This window comes from Nipponia nippon, unplaced genomic scaffold (genome assembly GCF_047370975.1).
Source record: "Nipponia nippon isolate SJK-2023a ecotype South Korea unplaced genomic scaffold, ASM4737097v1 scaffold_5, whole genome shotgun sequence".
NCBI lineage: Eukaryota > Metazoa > Chordata > Aves > Pelecaniformes > Threskiornithidae > Nipponia > Nipponia nippon.
Genome location: NW_028262369.1, coordinates 8,311,170 through 8,328,226, shown reverse-complemented (window position 1 = coordinate 8,328,226; position 17,057 = coordinate 8,311,170). Strand labels below are relative to the sequence as shown.

At 38.8% G+C, this 17,057-nt stretch overlaps 1 protein-coding gene across 4 annotated transcripts in view; it reads right to left on the bottom strand.

Moving 5' to 3' along the window:
* The window catches only part of ABCC1 (ATP binding cassette subfamily C member 1 (ABCC1 blood group)), a 56,145-nt gene that overhangs the window by 25,577 nt on the left and 13,511 nt on the right, over positions 1 to 17,057 (bottom strand). For 3 of the 4 annotated variants that reach the window (XM_087731811.1, XM_087731815.1, XM_087731812.1), the window contains exons 2-14: positions 16,563 to 16,739; positions 15,685 to 15,810; positions 14,591 to 14,728; positions 13,361 to 13,486; positions 10,429 to 10,490; positions 9,440 to 9,571; positions 8,182 to 8,409; positions 7,351 to 7,528; positions 6,458 to 6,619; positions 5,575 to 5,667; positions 3,968 to 4,171; positions 1,231 to 1,377; positions 769 to 856 (exon numbers count right to left, since the gene is read on the bottom strand). In XM_087731811.1, coding sequence (XP_087587937.1) covers positions 769 to 856; positions 1,231 to 1,377; positions 3,968 to 4,171; positions 5,575 to 5,667; positions 6,458 to 6,619; positions 7,351 to 7,528; positions 8,182 to 8,409; positions 9,440 to 9,571; positions 10,429 to 10,490; positions 13,361 to 13,486; positions 14,591 to 14,728; positions 15,685 to 15,810; positions 16,563 to 16,739 — 1,861 coding nt within the window. The remainder of the gene's footprint in view (positions 1 to 768; positions 857 to 1,230; positions 1,378 to 3,967; positions 4,172 to 5,574; positions 5,668 to 6,457; positions 6,620 to 7,350; positions 7,529 to 8,181; positions 8,410 to 9,439; positions 9,572 to 10,428; positions 10,491 to 13,360; positions 13,487 to 14,590; positions 14,729 to 15,684; positions 15,811 to 16,562; positions 16,740 to 17,057) is intronic. The other variant, XM_087731813.1, reaches the window with a different exon arrangement.

Genomic DNA, 17,057 nt, shown 5'->3' with positions numbered 1-17,057 from the left:
TTCCCAAAAGAAAGATGGAGAGAAAAAAATACAAAAAAATACAGCAGTGACCACTTACCGGAAAGCCAAGTGACTAAAATGATATAGAGCTCAGCTAACTGCATGAGAGGGAGTGATGGGGATTTCACTATCTTTGTAAAAAGGAAGTAAGAAAAATAATTTAGAAGTGACTGATGTAGTTAAAGTCAAGTTTTGTTTTGCAAGAAAAAGGGCATTAGTTTTTCAGTACATCTACCTTCATGCTTATCTATCTCCTGAACGGCTCTATGTAACCGGACCAGCAACACGGGATACAGCGGGAGTGGCACTGGGAGCAACGCTCTTTGCACAAAATAGAAAGTAGAGGCATTTGCCAGAACTGGGACTCATCCTTTCTCTTTCAAGGGTGCTGAAGTGTTACATGATTGTTCTTCTCCAAAATGCTGGGTTTTGGCATAGCATTGATTATCATTCTGTTAACTGCCCACAAATTTCAAATGGTTACACTTAAAACAGTCTAACAAGTAATTTTTAAAGTGACCACCTGTGTCTGGATGCAACCATTCTGTAGTTTGGACACAGGAGTTGGGGAGAGGAAAGAAGTTACCTGAGAAGGTGGTAGAAACTTTATATAATTTTCATTTTACAAACTCCCTTCTCTGCTTTCTGGCTAAAATTTATCAGTGAAATCCACCAAAACGCAGTAAAATTGTTACAGAAAGCAAAAGAAACACTGCAAAGCCACCCAAAACCTGCACACGCTGAGTATCAAAAGGAAAAGAAACTCACCTTCTGGGATGGGACCCCTGATTATGCTGTCCGGATCTAACTCTTCATGAGACAGGAACACCCTAAGGCGCTTCAAGGAGACACTGGCCTGCCGGGCAAAGGGATGCAAAACTATCTTATACTCTGTTCGTTATATTTAAGAGCTTGTTGTTTTGCGCCACATATACATTACATCATTATTATGCACTCCTAATCCCTCCTTAAATCCACTGCATAGTTTCTTGCATAGTCAAATTCGCACTTCCCAAACCACAAGAAATATGGTTGATTTCAAGAACTCCCATCCACCATAACTGGGCTTGATAAATTTTACTTGCACATTATTTAACACACAGGAAAGGCAAAGCTCGCTTTCTGAGGTGGCTGAATTTCACCAGTGGACATTCTCTAAGCACAGGAATGTAGTCTTTCCACCCAGTGGCTACTTCTGCGCAGAAACAGTGTTAACAACTGAAGTCTTACTTCTACTATGCTGCTGATAACCATAGGAAGCATGTTCAATGGAAACCTGAGGATGTTGAATAATGCTAGGGAAACAAATGCCTTCTGAGCATCCAAGATGTTGTTCTTGTCTATTGTGACGTAGACAGCAAATGTGGACAAGGCAACCTGAAACAAAGTGTAATGGTTACAGTTAGGGTAACATTTTTTTAATGCTACTAACTCAGGAGTCACTCGGTCTGACAACCGGAATCGAAGGTCTACAAATCAAAGAAAGAATAATGTTCTGGTAACTTCCTTGTTCCTGATAACACTTTGGCAAAACAAACATTTCATTTAAATCTATTGTTGTAAAAAAGTTGATGGCTCCTCTTGGAAAGGTGTCAAGCGCTCACTTTCTTTACATAGCAAGGGTGAAATCACAAACGCCCCAGGCTATTTGTGGCCACACTGCTGGAGGGGAACGATCACTAGTCTTTCTTGGTGCTCTCCTTCAGTTTTAAGGCATGCCCCATGATACCAGGTACTGGATCAGTAACACATATAGACAGAAAAGTTAGAAACACCCCTATGCTATCCCATTTTATGTTTTGTAGACTACCACCACCCTAGATTTCCAAGTACAGCCCACTTTGTCATGGACAGACTGTTTTCCAAGAAACTTGAAACGTGACTGCATTACAAAGATGAAGCCATATAGTACCTAAACAGTTCACAATAGAAAAGTTTAAGATCTGTGCTGAACAAGAAAATGACATTGAAGCATTGTTATCTTCAATCATAAGGTATAAAAATAATTCAAGAAAATCCATATACTTATTTACTTTTTTTTAAAAGTGTTGCTTCATTTATAGTAAAATTAAAGTAAAATAAGTAAAACTAAATATTCACTTTCAGATCTATTCATAGAATTGTTAAGGTTGGAAAGGACCTCTGAGATCATCGAGCCCATCGATTCCCTTCACAGTGTTTTCTTCCATGGTAACAACACTCATACCTCAGTATATCACAAGATCCAGCAACTCTTTCCCACAGAGTGCCACTTAAAACAAGAAGTCAATGTAGGCTAACCTTTGGCATTCCCCCTCCCACAAGACTTGAAACAATTAGCTCAAATGCCTAAGGAACAGTCTCATCTAAGCACAGCATCCATTGAAGACATTAGTATTTCTGTTAAAAATCTGACCGCTGTAAAGACGTATTGTTCTTACGGCGGCTGACTCAGCTGCGCCTGGTACGGTAGCTTGTTTGTACAATCCTTAGTTTGGACAACCATATCCCAGGGAGAAAGCTCTCCCACAGAGATCAAAAACAAGACAGGGTCCAAAGAATAACCTCACAAGCAGCATGTCTGCACTCTTGTGTTACCAGCAATTAGTCTGAAATCCACCTTTATCAGCACACATAGCAGTAGGGGAGGTACTGCAAAATGCATAGCTTCCTGACAGCATTATTAAACAATGTTTTAAAGAGCCCTGGCCATGGAAACAGGAGGAGGAGTAGAGGACATGAAGAGTTTTGCATTCGGAAGCGCTTTCAAGAAGGCACCTGCAGTAATTCTTTAATCAGAAGTTCAGAAGAACACATACAAAAGAACAAAAATCTGAGAAATAGGATGTTAAACAGCAGCCTTGCACTTCGGGCTGTACTGATTCTGCCCCGGTGGCAAACCCTCTAACGTGCAGGACCATTGCCACACATTCGCAATGTGCGCTGAAACAGAACTACTCGTTAGGTGACTTTGTCTTCTCAGACTCCACAGAACAGCATTAAGTAGTCCACCTGCAGAGTTTTATTTAGAAACTTCATTTAATAATGTATTTATATTAAAACCATCTCAGACTTCTTTTAGAAAAGCATTCACTTAAGAATGCAGCTGATGTTTCCTACCCAGGGCACTGCTGCTTCTGCCTTTCATCATGCCCAAAACATAATGTAAACACTAAAAATGTTTGCAGGGAAGGAATCTGAGACTGGAAAGTACACTTAAACACCTTCAACTGGAACAGCGCATATTTTATCCTAAAGTAGTCATGGCTTTTATTTGCTTCTGCAGACAAGAGCAATGGCCCCTAGTTCTAATAGGGTCTGAAGCAACTTTGATGTGATCTCACCCTTCTCTCCCTTTTATTAATTTAAATGTAAGCTAACCACAAACACAGTGGGGATGTTTCACGTATCAAGAGTATTTTTTTTTTTAAATAAGAATTTGAAGCAATCCCAGGGTACGCAATGGCTTTACCTCTCCACACTGTTCTTAAACAGACGCTGGGAGAACCCAGGCCAGAGGTATGCCTGGTGCACAAGGTCCCACTCAGTCAAGGACTCGCAGCTAAACACCTGCTGCTCTCAGAAAGATGCTAAAAATAAGGGAATTTTTACTCTGTCAACCACAGCTACCACCTGAAGGGTACTGTGCACATTAGTAACCTCTTTTAAATCTGACAGTACATTCAATCTTCGGTTCCTCAAGTACACCACCAAAAATAGAGGGGGATGCATAGGAGGTTTTTCTTTTTAAATACTTCCGCCATTAACTTCTAGAATACATCCAACTTGGATGTTACTAAGTTTCAAAGAAAACAATAGTGCCTTTTCATAGAGAAGCAGAGACGTAAGCGTTCAATTTCCCACCGCTGCAGAGGGCATTGTGACTCTTCCACTCAATAAAAAACAAAACCAAAGCAAGTTCTCAAGCATTGCCTTGGAAAGCATGATCCCAAAAAGGAGAACAGACTTCTAGATTTGTTTCACTTACCAAAAAAGGAGCACAAACCCAAGTGAAGGTTGCCATTGCAGCAAGGTAAGCAGATTTTTTTAGGACTTTGAGTTCTTTCTGTCTGATCTCTAATACCTTCTCTCTGAAGGCTAATTCCCAAGCATAAAGTTTCAGAACTTTAATCCCATTGAGAATTTCATTCATCAGCTTAATTCTGTTGTCTTTGCTCTTCATTTGAGCCACCTAAAAACAACATTGCAAAAAATAATTAGCAGAGCACAATACTTGGCAGAGCCACAAAGTTCTGAGCTTTGTATTTTGCAATGGCAAAATTTGCCTCATTATCATCAAAAGCTTACTAGCTTCCCAAGCAGGAAATCTGAGATGCTCTCTGAACAAACAAATATGCAGAATTAACAGGACGTTTTAAACCAATTAAAAGAATGCTTCATACAACTATAAATCTGAACCAACATCAAAACAATTGTGGCACTGGTTTAAGTGGGATTAACCCTGCATCAGGGAGCCCTGGGACGCAGGTTCCTCCTAGGTACAACATGCAGTTAAAAAATAAGCCACTATAATCAAGCTTCGGTGATGTGCAGTTTGCATCTAACCTTAGACCGAACTTGGTTATGCTTCATTTTCAGCACTATCAATGGCTTTCTGATGGTGCACTAAGGCAAAAAGCTTTCCATTCAGCCATAAGAAGAAAGTCCATTCCATCTTCATAAAATATTTTCATGAGGGCAGTGCAAAGCTGAAACAATGTTCTGACTCAGCACTAGGCAGTCGGTAGACTGCACAGCTACAGCTATCCCAGATAGCTGTTACCAGTGGCAGCGTAGCTGTGACAGGCTAGGTATACCCTACTTCTCCCATGTAGGAACCAAATGCTGTGGTATACTTTGATGAACATCTGGAACGAAAAGGTTTCATTTAAATAAATCAGCCTCCTCTGACATTTGATAAATTCAGTTAGCAGTGAAGTCTGTACCAGAAAGCACATGTGGAGCTGTTGGAAGTAGTTTTTGCAATAGAAAACAAGAGAGTTTGAGTGTACATTTACTTATGTGCACTCTCTCTGTAACAAAATGATCCCCTCTAAATAAAATCGACTAGGGATCAAGAAGAGCCAACAACTAACACTTCTCCCTCCTCATCCCTCCAGGAAGGAAGGAAAAAAAAAAAAAAAAAAAAAAAAAGAAAAAACACAAAACAAAACACAGAACAAACCACACAAACACCCCCAACACTGCAACCACCATCCTGGAAACGTGAATATTTCACTCATTAAGGTTCATTAGGCAGACAGTAGTTTACGTTTGCACTTCAGTTCTTAGGCAGCAAGTTAAAAACTAAACTAATGCCAATCCAATCACCGGGCATTCCATGAAGCTACCTAACCTGCTACCTCAGTCGTAACTACCGCAAAATTTTTATACTATTATTATGTACAGATAAGCTATGAGGCTGAAAAATAGGTGAGTTTGTTTATTCTGCATACGCAACACCTCTGACCTTTCTTTCCCTTTTTTAAGGAATAGACGGAGGGAAAAAAATTTGAAAGGATAAACCTCAGGAACAAGTCAAAAAACAGAACATATTTCTTAAAAGCACACTGTTGCATATATAGCGGTTCTAACCTGATAGGTTTTTGTCTTCATTGCCATCACAGCGTTTATCGGAACCAGAAGGATCATGACAGCCACACCTGCCAGCACTGAAGGACCTAAATTCTGAAAAGCACTTAATTGTAAACATTTACTCAAACTCATTTTTAAAAATCTTGGGTCAAACCACTTCATATGCTACAGAAAAGCATTCTGAAAAAGTTTTTCAACCTCTTCTTCTCTTTTCAAGAACAGCTTGGGGGAAGAAGAGGAGGATCAAGTAGAGGGTTGGGTTGATGTTTACGTGCTTTGATTTTTTGAAACATACATATATAGCCCCAATATAGAGAGGTATATATAGATACAGATCAATCTCTGTCTCTCTCTCTATATATATATATCTACACACACATACAGAGATCTTTTAATGCTTTCCAGTTTTTGCTGGTTTGTTTGTTCTTCTGAAGTAGAGACCCATGCAGGGAGCAACTGACTTCTTGGGGAATTTCATTACCTTTCTGATTGACAGCGAGAATCGGGAAGAGTCAGCCTGGTGACTGTCTGGACTAGAAACAGCAAACACCTCATACGGTGACTCTCAAGGGTGCAGGACACCAAGACCACTTTTCTTTAAATCAAGTGGCAAGTGAGGTACTATAGCTGCTGCAGTCCCCCAAAAGGCAGTAGCTCCCATCTGCATCCTCCCCACATGCACTCAGATGTGCAAATTAAGAACCTCCTGCCTTCCTTCTGGACAGCAGCGACAAAAGCAGCTCTGAATGGCTTCTAAACAAACAGCATTTTCTCCACACTGCTGTAAACCCTCCAGTGGTCTGAACAACAGCTGTCTGTAGTCATGACCACAGGAAGCAGCACGTTGCCAAAGTCAAAACAGGAAACAATGCACAATACTCACCTGCCACAGTAAGTACAGTGCTAATATCACTTGGAGAGGTGCAGACCAAATCATGTTTATATAGGTAGCCAAGTCCATGAATCTCTGAGCATCCACAGACATCAGATTCACAATCTCACCCACAGTAGAAGTCTTTCTAGCAGAATTTGTAATAACAAGTGCCTAGGTGCAGATTAAAAATAAAAAACAATTAAAGCAACATGAAGGAAGACTTACTCATTTGCATTTTCTCCACAGAATTCAACTGCTTTACAGAGCTTTATCTTTAGAATTACAAGCAATTCTTCTCCTGCTTCATATTCTGTTTACCCTGCACATCTTACAAAATGCAAGTTGTATGGTTTGAAGCAAGCAGCTGGGTTTAAACTAATAGAGAATTAAAGACAACAAGCAGTTTTGGGGGTTAGGGTTGGTTGGTGGTTTTATTGCTTGAGGGCGTATTGTTTGCTTGTTTTGGTTTTTAGTGTAAGAAGCAGAATATTCCCTTCTTGTCACACATTTTTCCTCACACAGAGCAATCAGTCCGCAGCTTTCTAAAATTTTCCAGTTTATTCCAAGATGAAGTGGCACTGCTGCTAAGTCTCAAATGAAGCTGTAAATGTAGATGCATCTTAATTTCTGCACAAACTGAAGCAGTTTCACGCCCCTAGTCTAAACGAGACAAGGCTTCTTGTTTGGCAGCGGGAAGAAGGTGGTGCCTGAACTTTAACTAGTAAATTAGAAAAATGCACTATCTTAAAGGCTTTTATTTATAAATTAGATACTCTCTTATTTCTATTAAGACTTAGGAATCAGCCTACCAGAGTCTCCTAACTACTTTAATTATTCAGACTTAAGCAATGCATTCGCACGGTTACCGAGAGGTATTTTCGTATATTTAAAGAAACACCTACCTTTCGATAAATTACACCAACAATAGCTGTTTTGAGCCTCATTCCAGTTACAAAGCAAATATGAAAATACTGGTGAAGAATCAGTGTCTGAAGACAGGCACAAACAAACAGCAGCCCTGTATAAAAGTAGCCTTGCCAGTTTGGGGCAGCTTCGTTATTTACGAAGTTGATTAGCAATCTGTGGAGAGAGGAATTAGTTCTTTTGATATATGCACATCAGCCTGAAATGTCAGGGTTACAACCTTAGATCATTCCAAATATTCTATGGGTCATGCAAGCACCCAAAGTACCAAACTTAGATAACACACTTAAGCAAACTTCTTAACACACATCACTCCCTCCTCCTAACAACGTACTATAAAACAAAGTATCACATACCTTACACGTACAGCATTCTCTCGGAGCTACACTAAGAAGTCTCATACTCCCTCCAGCTAAAATACAACCGCTTCAGTTGTTTTACTTCTTCTCACCTTAAAGCAGTACAACTTCTCCCCCCCCCTTAGCTTCTGTTGCTTCGCATACTGGGACTTGTAGTCCCACAATCATTACAGGTTAGAATTAAATAAACTCTCCTGCTATTGTTGATTATGTTCCTGCCTGGCCTTCCCAGTCTTGGAAAGGATCATAAGAAGTCAAACATTTAATCAACGATGTTATTATTTGCAAACCAATGGACCAAAATCATCTGTGTGCATGGTCTCTAACTTGCATGGCAACTCTTCCCCATTGAACCAGCTGAAGGCAAAGCAGCTTGGTGAGTGAAATACCAGTGTGTTTTAAATTCTCTCCACATACTTTTAATACAATAATAAAGTATACAGGTCTTACTTCAGAATTTCTGGGCCTGCAAACATCAAGAGATCATGTGCAGCTTTAAACAGGAAGCTCATGAGAAAATATGGTCCAAAGGTTTTATATAACACCTTGAATAAAGATGCTTCAGAGCTCTTCTGAGGTGGTTTTATAAGCAAAACTTCAGTCTCTTCTGTCACATCACCATTTGAGTTGCTTGATTTTTGCTGCTTTTTAGGCGAGTATAACATGTTTAATGGTTGCCTGAAATAAGAGTAGGTATATAACGTAGCCTTTATTCAAGCATAAAGCCAACTGGAAAAATGCACGGTACACAAATGAGCTGTTTATTGCCCTTCTTAATAGTTTAACTGGGTTTTACTGTCAGTCAACTATCTTTTTAATCATACAACCATAGCTAAATGAACTGGCCATTCAGAAACGGTCTTCTTTGTAGGGATAGATAACATTCCTGTTCAGTCTCTCCTCTAGGTCTGCCCAGGGGAATGAGGAATAGAGCCATAACCTGTGTTAAGCTTAAAGAGTAAAGGACATTATTATTCTAGAACCCAGTATGTTGAACTTTGATCAAAATCAAGGCCTCACTGTACCACCAGAATTAAAAGACTGCAGTCAGATTTATGCCAAGTCATCCCCAATGGACTGAACACATTCATTTCATACATCTGGCTTATGCCAAACTACATACTTCTGAACTTCTGAGGACAAGCTGTATGTAAAAATACACTGTGTATGCAAGAAAGCAATTTTCCTTCAATTAAAAGGTACTTCTATTCGCTGCAGTAAAGTATGATGAAAGTAGGATGGAAACTGCAGGCATGCAGTCTTTCTAATTTTAGTCATCTGGCTTACATGCCCAGCCTCCCTATATAGTCAAAGGAAATAAATAAGCTGCTCACTTTTACACCCTGAACTGCCCTCCTGAGGCTTCACTAACTATAGAGGGAGCCCAAGCTCCTAAATTACATGACAGAAGTTTGTGTGAAAACATTCCCTCCCCAGAGAAAAACCACACATCAAAAGTAACAATCATCACCTTTGGATCATAAAAGACTAAAGCAAACTTGATGCAGCTGTTCATAAAGAAGACACACAACACCCTTCTTGGTTCCTGTTCTGTATGCGCTTAAGGACAAGCACAGAGCTGCCACTTGGGCCTTTCAAAAGCAGGCTTGATAACAGATGACAAACACCTCTAAGTAGAGGCTGAGTAACTTGAGCTTTTGAACCTCCATATCTTGGAAGAACTGCCAGCCAGGATAACTGAACTTACCTCTTGGTCTTTGCCCACTCTTTTGCCCAGTTCCTAGCCAAACCCGGCACTATCTCCTCTGATTTGTCCTCTTTATTTAATGACCACAAATCCTTGGCTTCCAAAGGTCTCCGATAACCCTGAACCATCAACCTGTATTAGAAAGAATCACCACTATATATTTAAGAACTCTAGAGATACGGCATATATATACATACACATAAGACAGTGGTCCTTACATCCAGCCCCAAAACAGAGCCAGCTCTTCAGAAAAACGCATGCAAGAGTTAGTACCTCTAACAACACAGGTCCAGATGCTAAAACATACATCCTCCCGTCTTTACTGTGAGAATTAGACACCAAAACATCTAAGGATCCAGGATATTCCACAGAATTCAAATTTCAGAGAAAATAAAAGAAAGGATGAAGTGATCTCATTTGAAAATCAGCCAGGCAATTAATATCCCCATGCCTACCAAGTTTCAAAATCCTTATTAGCCTTTAATTTTACAAAACAATTCCTTTCATCTAGCTTTCTGTTGGAACTCTGGCCAAGTACCAACCACAACTATACACAGATATTATTTTACATGTTTCTGTGTTTTAAGTCACAAGAATGTGTGTTGTGATCAAATCATACAGCATAACTAAAGCTAAGTTAATAAAAAAAAAAAAAAACCTATTGGACAGAAAAAGCCAAGAGTTTTGAATGCCTTAGTTTCTAAATATAGCAGATAATTTCCATATTCTTATATTTCCCAAAGAAATTTTTTTTATTATATTCTTTCAGTGAACATACTATATATACTGGCAAAATTTAAAATTACAAAGACCCTAACAAAGGAAGTAAAAAAGATTCATCAAATTTGAAAAAAGAAAAAATCAATTCAATCTATCTACAAAACACCCAACATTGCTATTGCATGATTATTGCTAATTTAACTCTGAAAGCAGGATCCTAAAATGCCATCTAATTTTAACTGGTGCTTTATGCATCATCTTGATCTTACCCAGTGATCCACCAGAATGTGATTCTGGAGAGAAAAGAAGCACTGAACTCTGGACATGGATTCTAAAGGAGAGAAAAAGAAATCAATCCACATACAAAGTGACTGACACGAGGCCAAAAGAAACAAACCAAGCAGAAAAGATGCTTTTGAAATCCCTTTTGTTTATAGTATTTTTTTCACATTACTAAACTTGTCGGTTATGCTGTTGAGAGCTTGTTGAGAAAACACAAGCACAGCTTCGGGCTGTCAGCAGACTAGACCTCTGGGACACAGGAAGAGCAGTGCTCCCTATCAACAATGCAACGAACAGTTGAGGGTATTTTATAAGACAGTGCAGGCCAGATGATGTCTCAAGATGTCCTGATCAGTGCCTACCTATATCAGTGGAAGGTAGGCTACCATATGAAAGCATTAAATGTGTTAATTGGGTAGAGTTAGTCATAAATGAAGAATTCAGTTCTACTGTTCTAGCAGATACACAAATGAAAAAAAATTTGTAAATTCCATAAAAGCATCACAAAACAGCTCCTAAAAACCCTGCATCTCATTTATCAATAAGCTAAAGGCAATTTACTTGCAGAATTCCAGTGCAGATTTCTCTCTTCCCTCATTCATTGCTCTGAACAGCATCTAAAGAATACTAAAACCAGCCACTCCTTTGGTGCACAAACCACTAGGTTTTTATCATCAACTATAATTGGAGCAACTCAGGTATTTCCATCTACAAAAGTCACCAAACATCGTTACAGTACTGCAATTAGAACAGCCAGAGCCAAGTGTTTCCAAGATTTGCATTTTTCAACTCATGTTTGTGTAACCTGGCCTCTCCACTAAGCTATACTGAAGCGTGTTGTAATCAAGCTACGCAAAACAGACTCCTGCATTTCCTCTTCACCCAACCACTTTTTCTGCAACTTTGAGGGAACAATAAGAGTATGTACGACAGACGCTTTTTTGAAAGGCAGTAGGAGTTCCACATTTCCAAAGTATTTAAACACTTGCAACAAAATGACTGCAAGGAAATCCAACACCATCGCCTAATGAATAAATAAAAGTTTTTAAACTCGGAGAAGTAAAAAAAAAAAAAAAGGGGGGGGGGGGGATTTCAGCCTTCAGCCACGCCAACATTCCTGACAGACAGATTTCTACTTCAGCAAATACAGGGAATACTTTCAACTTCAACAAAATTTCAAAATGTTCTGAACTTTACATAAAATGCTGTATTACTTTTTTCCTTTATACTTTTTTTAATCTACTTGCAGGTGGAAACTCTAAATTCAAGACTTCATCAGATCTTGTAATACCAAAAACTAGACTTCATTTGTATAAAGCAAAAGTTTAAAACATTAAGACATATTAGAATACTGTTAGAATTAGTATTATTTTTGATAAAATTAAATAGTTATCACACAAAGAACTACTAATCCTACTGACATTCATGCCAGATAGAATGAAGACAACAAGTTGTAACAAATCTGGACTTACGTAATGTAAACAAAGCGAAAACAAGAGACAAAACACATTGTTTGACTTCTATATACATCAGCATCTACATCTTAGAAATTTCACTGTAGTTTTTTGGCTTAAGTAACATATAATAAGATTTTACTCAAGACTTACAAACATTTCTGGTTTGGAAATGCTTGGCAGAAGGGAATAAAGCAGAATTTAAGACTGACTAACATGACTTGCTTTGTTCTTTTCCCCATCATAACACTCAAACACACCACTCACGAAGAAAGAAGGTTAAAATTTGAAGTCTGCCCTATTTCCTAGAGACACTCCTAGAAATACTCAGAACACAAAACCAAACCACTGTGGTCTCAAAGCACCTTGTAATTATTGTAACCATGATCAAAGCAGAAAAGGAGGTTTCCATAAATCCACAGTATCCTGTCAAATACATTTAATCCCTGAACGAGATGAAAAGAACCCAAAGATGAAGAGAATCCAAAGACTCAGCAGTGTACTCTTCCCTCCAGGCATATACACGCAGACTGTCTGCCAGTGGTAACGCCGAGCACTGCTGGCACACTGGATACCAATGGAGACGGTAACTGTGGAATTCAGTAAGTGCAACTGGTTACGGACCTTTTCCACTGTTACAAAGGCAACATTTATTCACTCCCTCACACGTTTCACACCTTCCTTCATCAGTCAGTGCCACCTAACATCCATCAAACCAGAATTACGCCTTACAAAAAAAATACAGAACTGAGGTTTCTAAACTTGGCACATGCAAACTCCAGGCAGTGACAGGTGTCACTCCACTGTGACTCAGAAGGTCTAGCCCAGGGCTAAGCAAGCGGCATAACGATCCAGCATCCCTTGGGTCACTTTAGATCCATGCCATATAGCTAGCACATGTAATTATGAACACAGGCAAAAAACATCATATCTAGATAAAATTAAATTTCTACATCCAGACCACCCTCTAACGTTAACTGCTCTTGCAACTGAGCTAGTTAAATTTTTGCTTGACACAAGAGAGGTAAACATGGAAATCAAATGCATCTATCCAGATTCACAAGTTTTCCAGGTGTAGATTCTTCCCCACCTTCAACAGGAATGGAAAACACATCCTCATGAACGGTATCAGATGACTAGGATGACAGCATTTCAAATCAGTATTTCCCACTGATTGCCAGAAGCACTACTGAATATAAATACATATGACTTCACCTTTAGGAATACTATTCAGGAATGACTGAAAGAGTATTTTTGCTCTCTCTCTTAAATAGAGCCCGCCCTGTTTTGCATGTTATGGGCTTCATCTTCTGCGGCATCAACTAAGGAGCAGAAAGAACACGCCATTGCAAACAAGTTAACAAGATTTGAATTATTTGGCATCTGGGAGACTATGGCCCTATAACTCATTGTACAGAATACTGCACGTACGATATTCAGCACTCAGTATAGACTGAACACTTACAGGATCATTTACTGTTTCAGAAAACAAAGGTGGTCGTTCTGGAAAACAACACAGGATGAGCTGTACAAGTAACAGGACGAAGTAGATGCAGAAGGTGACATAACGAAATGCATCCACTTCAGCACCCTACAAAGGAAGGTAATATTCCAATTAGAAGGTTTGATGAATTTCTTTAAAACAACGTGTTACTATCGAACATAAAATGGCTCCTTACTGTAAGTTCTGAAAGCTACATAAATGTTGCACTACCCAACCCCATGCAAATTAAAGTCAATGTCGATTTTGGTAAAGGGAAGGTAAAGAGCGGGGGGAGGAGATGGAAGATACTGTTTATTTTTAATCAATCACTGCCATAAACACAAAAGCATGAACTACTTCCCTAGAGAAGTTCTCTTTAAGACATGGTTTGTACCAACACAGCATGCCCCAATTTGAAGTTGAGGTATTTACAGGAGCAAGGCAGGTATGCACTGGGTAGTAAGGAGTTTTCAAAGCAAATTTATTAATTAGCATGCACACAGAAAATAAGAATTAGAGGAGCAGAATTTAGATTACAGTTTGTTGCTTTGTGGTCAAATTCCAGAGGTTCTTCCATTTTTTAGACTGGTACTGATACATAAAGCATAATCCACAGAAATCAAAGCAGAGGGACGGATGGACACACCCACCAGGAAAATCCCACTCCCAACAGCTAAAGACAAAAGTTGGCTGAAAGTTCTCAAAATTCACAACATGGCTTAAAGGTTTCAAGAAATAAGTGATATGCCATTTTCAGGCAGCTCCACAATTAATCTGATATTTGAGGTGGCCTTACTATAAAGCAGATCAACATAAAAATATTTCACTTGTACACTTTCATTTTCTCTCAGCAGATAAGACCACGTTACCATCAAACCAAGCGTTTCAGGAAATCCACTGTATAATCAACAGGAAGACGATGTAACAGTTTCATATCAAAGTTTATACACTTTTATTGTACTGAAGCAGACACATCCCCTTTCTGGAACAGCTAGCAGAATCTTCTTGGCAACTGTTAAGATCACTATGAATTTCACTAGCATTTCAAAACAAGAGCCATTAAGTCTTCCTTGTTTTGCTTTTATAACGCAAGTAATGAAGGTACGCTGAATGGATCATTAACTGACTTGACTGGCATAATTAGCAAGCAACTACTCTATTACTGCAGCATTTGGGATTATTTTCAACTGAATGAGGCTAGCAATCACTTACCATATTTAAGGCATGTATTATTTTGGATCTAAAAACCACTGTGGCACATGACAATGAGATGAGCCAAAAAATCGTCATTACACCTGAAGACTGGACTCCTTTTATTCTTTCATATTGTATTAAAAATGTGGCAAGCATCTGTGGACAAATAAGATGAAAATACATTCACGAGCTTTAAGTTTTACAACACATTATACACATATACAGGGTACTGTGTGCTGGTACAGCTTAGTAATCTCACTTGGCTGCTGCAACATGCATTTTCAATCATTGAAAAGCTTGACAATTGCATTATTAAAAGACCACAAACTATTTAACAGCTCTTGCATCTCTCAGTATGTTTCAGGGCTGCTGGGTTTTTTTTGGTTTGGTTTTTTGTTGGTCTTGCTGTTGGGGTTGTTGTATCCTATCCCATCCCATCCTCACCTTGAGTATTATGTTTAATCACTACCATTCCAAGTCTGTGATAAATGTAAGGCAACTGGCAATAAATGAATAGCAGGCATTTTCCTTGAAATGCAGGCTGCAGAGATACTGGTGTGAAAGTAGACAATACTTGCGCACCTAGGTGGAAAGAGTTAGCTGAGGACACCTATGTGCCTCATGTGGCATTTAGGACTTTCCACCATGACATCAAATGTAACAAAGAAAACATGCACTAAAGACTGTTACATGCAAGAGAGTTTGTAATAAGATATTTAATAATGCAATGCCTTCGACAGTCTTTTACCAAGTTCAGTGTGATTTGTATTACCTAGGTTTAATCAGTTCTCTCGACTTGATTCCTCCACCCCATGCTTGAGTCAAACTATTAAATGAATGGTAGCTCAAGCCTACCAAAATAAGGCAAGACAACTAGCACTGGCTTTTTTGCTGACATGCAATGCACTGAGCACAGCTAGGCTGGGTTTTTTCTTTCCGATTTTTTTTATTAAAAGAAAAGATATTTCAGAGTCAATATTTCACTGTTCAACTGCAGATTAAGTCTGTATGTGAAGATTGTAGCTTAAAGAATTACAACACTGAGAATAATACCAAGATGCGTGGAATTGCTTAAGGCTTTGCATGAGCAAAGGCCTAACAGAAGAACTTACCATTGTTATACCCAATACTGTAGGGCTAACAAGAAAAAATGGAGCTCGAAAAATATTTTGACTTCTTTCCCAGAAAGAGTAGAAAAGGTCTGCCCAGCAGACTATCCACAGTATGAAGCCCAAAGCCTGCAATACAAAAGTGTATTTGATACATCAGTTCACACAGATTAGGCAGCACAATATATACCCGAATGCCAGATGTTATGTGTTAGTAGAAGAGAAGTCATAATCAGATCACCTCTTTTGGGCAATTCTACAACACGTACAAAAGAAGAGTAATTTGGCTTTACCTATTGGATCCCTACTAGAAGAAAAAAGTTTAATTTTTAGTACCATATAATTCAGTGAAGCAGAAAGCTGGTGAATCTCACTCCTGAATGACAGATTGCAGAGACAAAAACTCTCCAACACACCATGCTATTATAGTCCTTCTTAAAACGTTTCACTTATTCTACTGGGGGGCGAGGTAAGAAAACACTAAGCACCTATTTCACAATAGAAGTGGAACAGAACACTTGTAGCAGCTCTAGAAATCTATGCTGTGTAACTTTAGAAGCTGACAGGATAATAATTTTTTTATTATTGAAATAAAAGCCTCGAGATTGAGTTGCCTTGAAATAGTCTTCTCCAACTGGTCTTACAAAGGATTTGCATGGTTTTTTGCTATGTCAGAGTAAATTTCAGAAAGCCTACTTTCTGAAGGCAATGGAAACAGAAAGCTTGGAAATCAAATAGAAGTAGAACAAGTAAGTTACAGCCAAAATACGCACACAGGCCAAGATTGATGCTCAACAAAAATAGTGTGCTAAAACATAGCTGAAAATAGATTCAAACTTCCAGATAAACTTGATAAATTCTGATTTTAAAAAGTCACATACCGTTTTGGCTTTGTTGAGGTTTGACACTTGTATGTATCCCCTATCATGACAGCGAAGGTATAGGAAGTACACAGGGAAGCAGACCCACAGGTAAATGCAAGGAATCCAGACCAGGACTGTGTTCTGAAAGCACTGGGTAAAGTCTGGATTTTCTGTGTGCCATGTCAGATTCCAATCCTGGGGAGAGAAAACAGATGGAGTTAAAGAAAAAGCAAACACAGAACTTCAATATTTAAAAAAAAGAAATAGCCACTATCTGCCTTATTCTGTATCTCTCTTCTTGTGTATTTATTTATACTTGTATTAAACTGCCTCCATTCTGTGATGTAGCCATACTGCACTTTTTGTAGCTCAGAAGTTTTTAAGGATTTTCACATTATCACTGCAGAAAAATAACATGACAATGCTAGCTATCTCCCAATATAACCTCTGTGCATGTATGCATAAATACTCAGATACACTGCATTCCCAGATTTCACAGTGGAAACATTATCT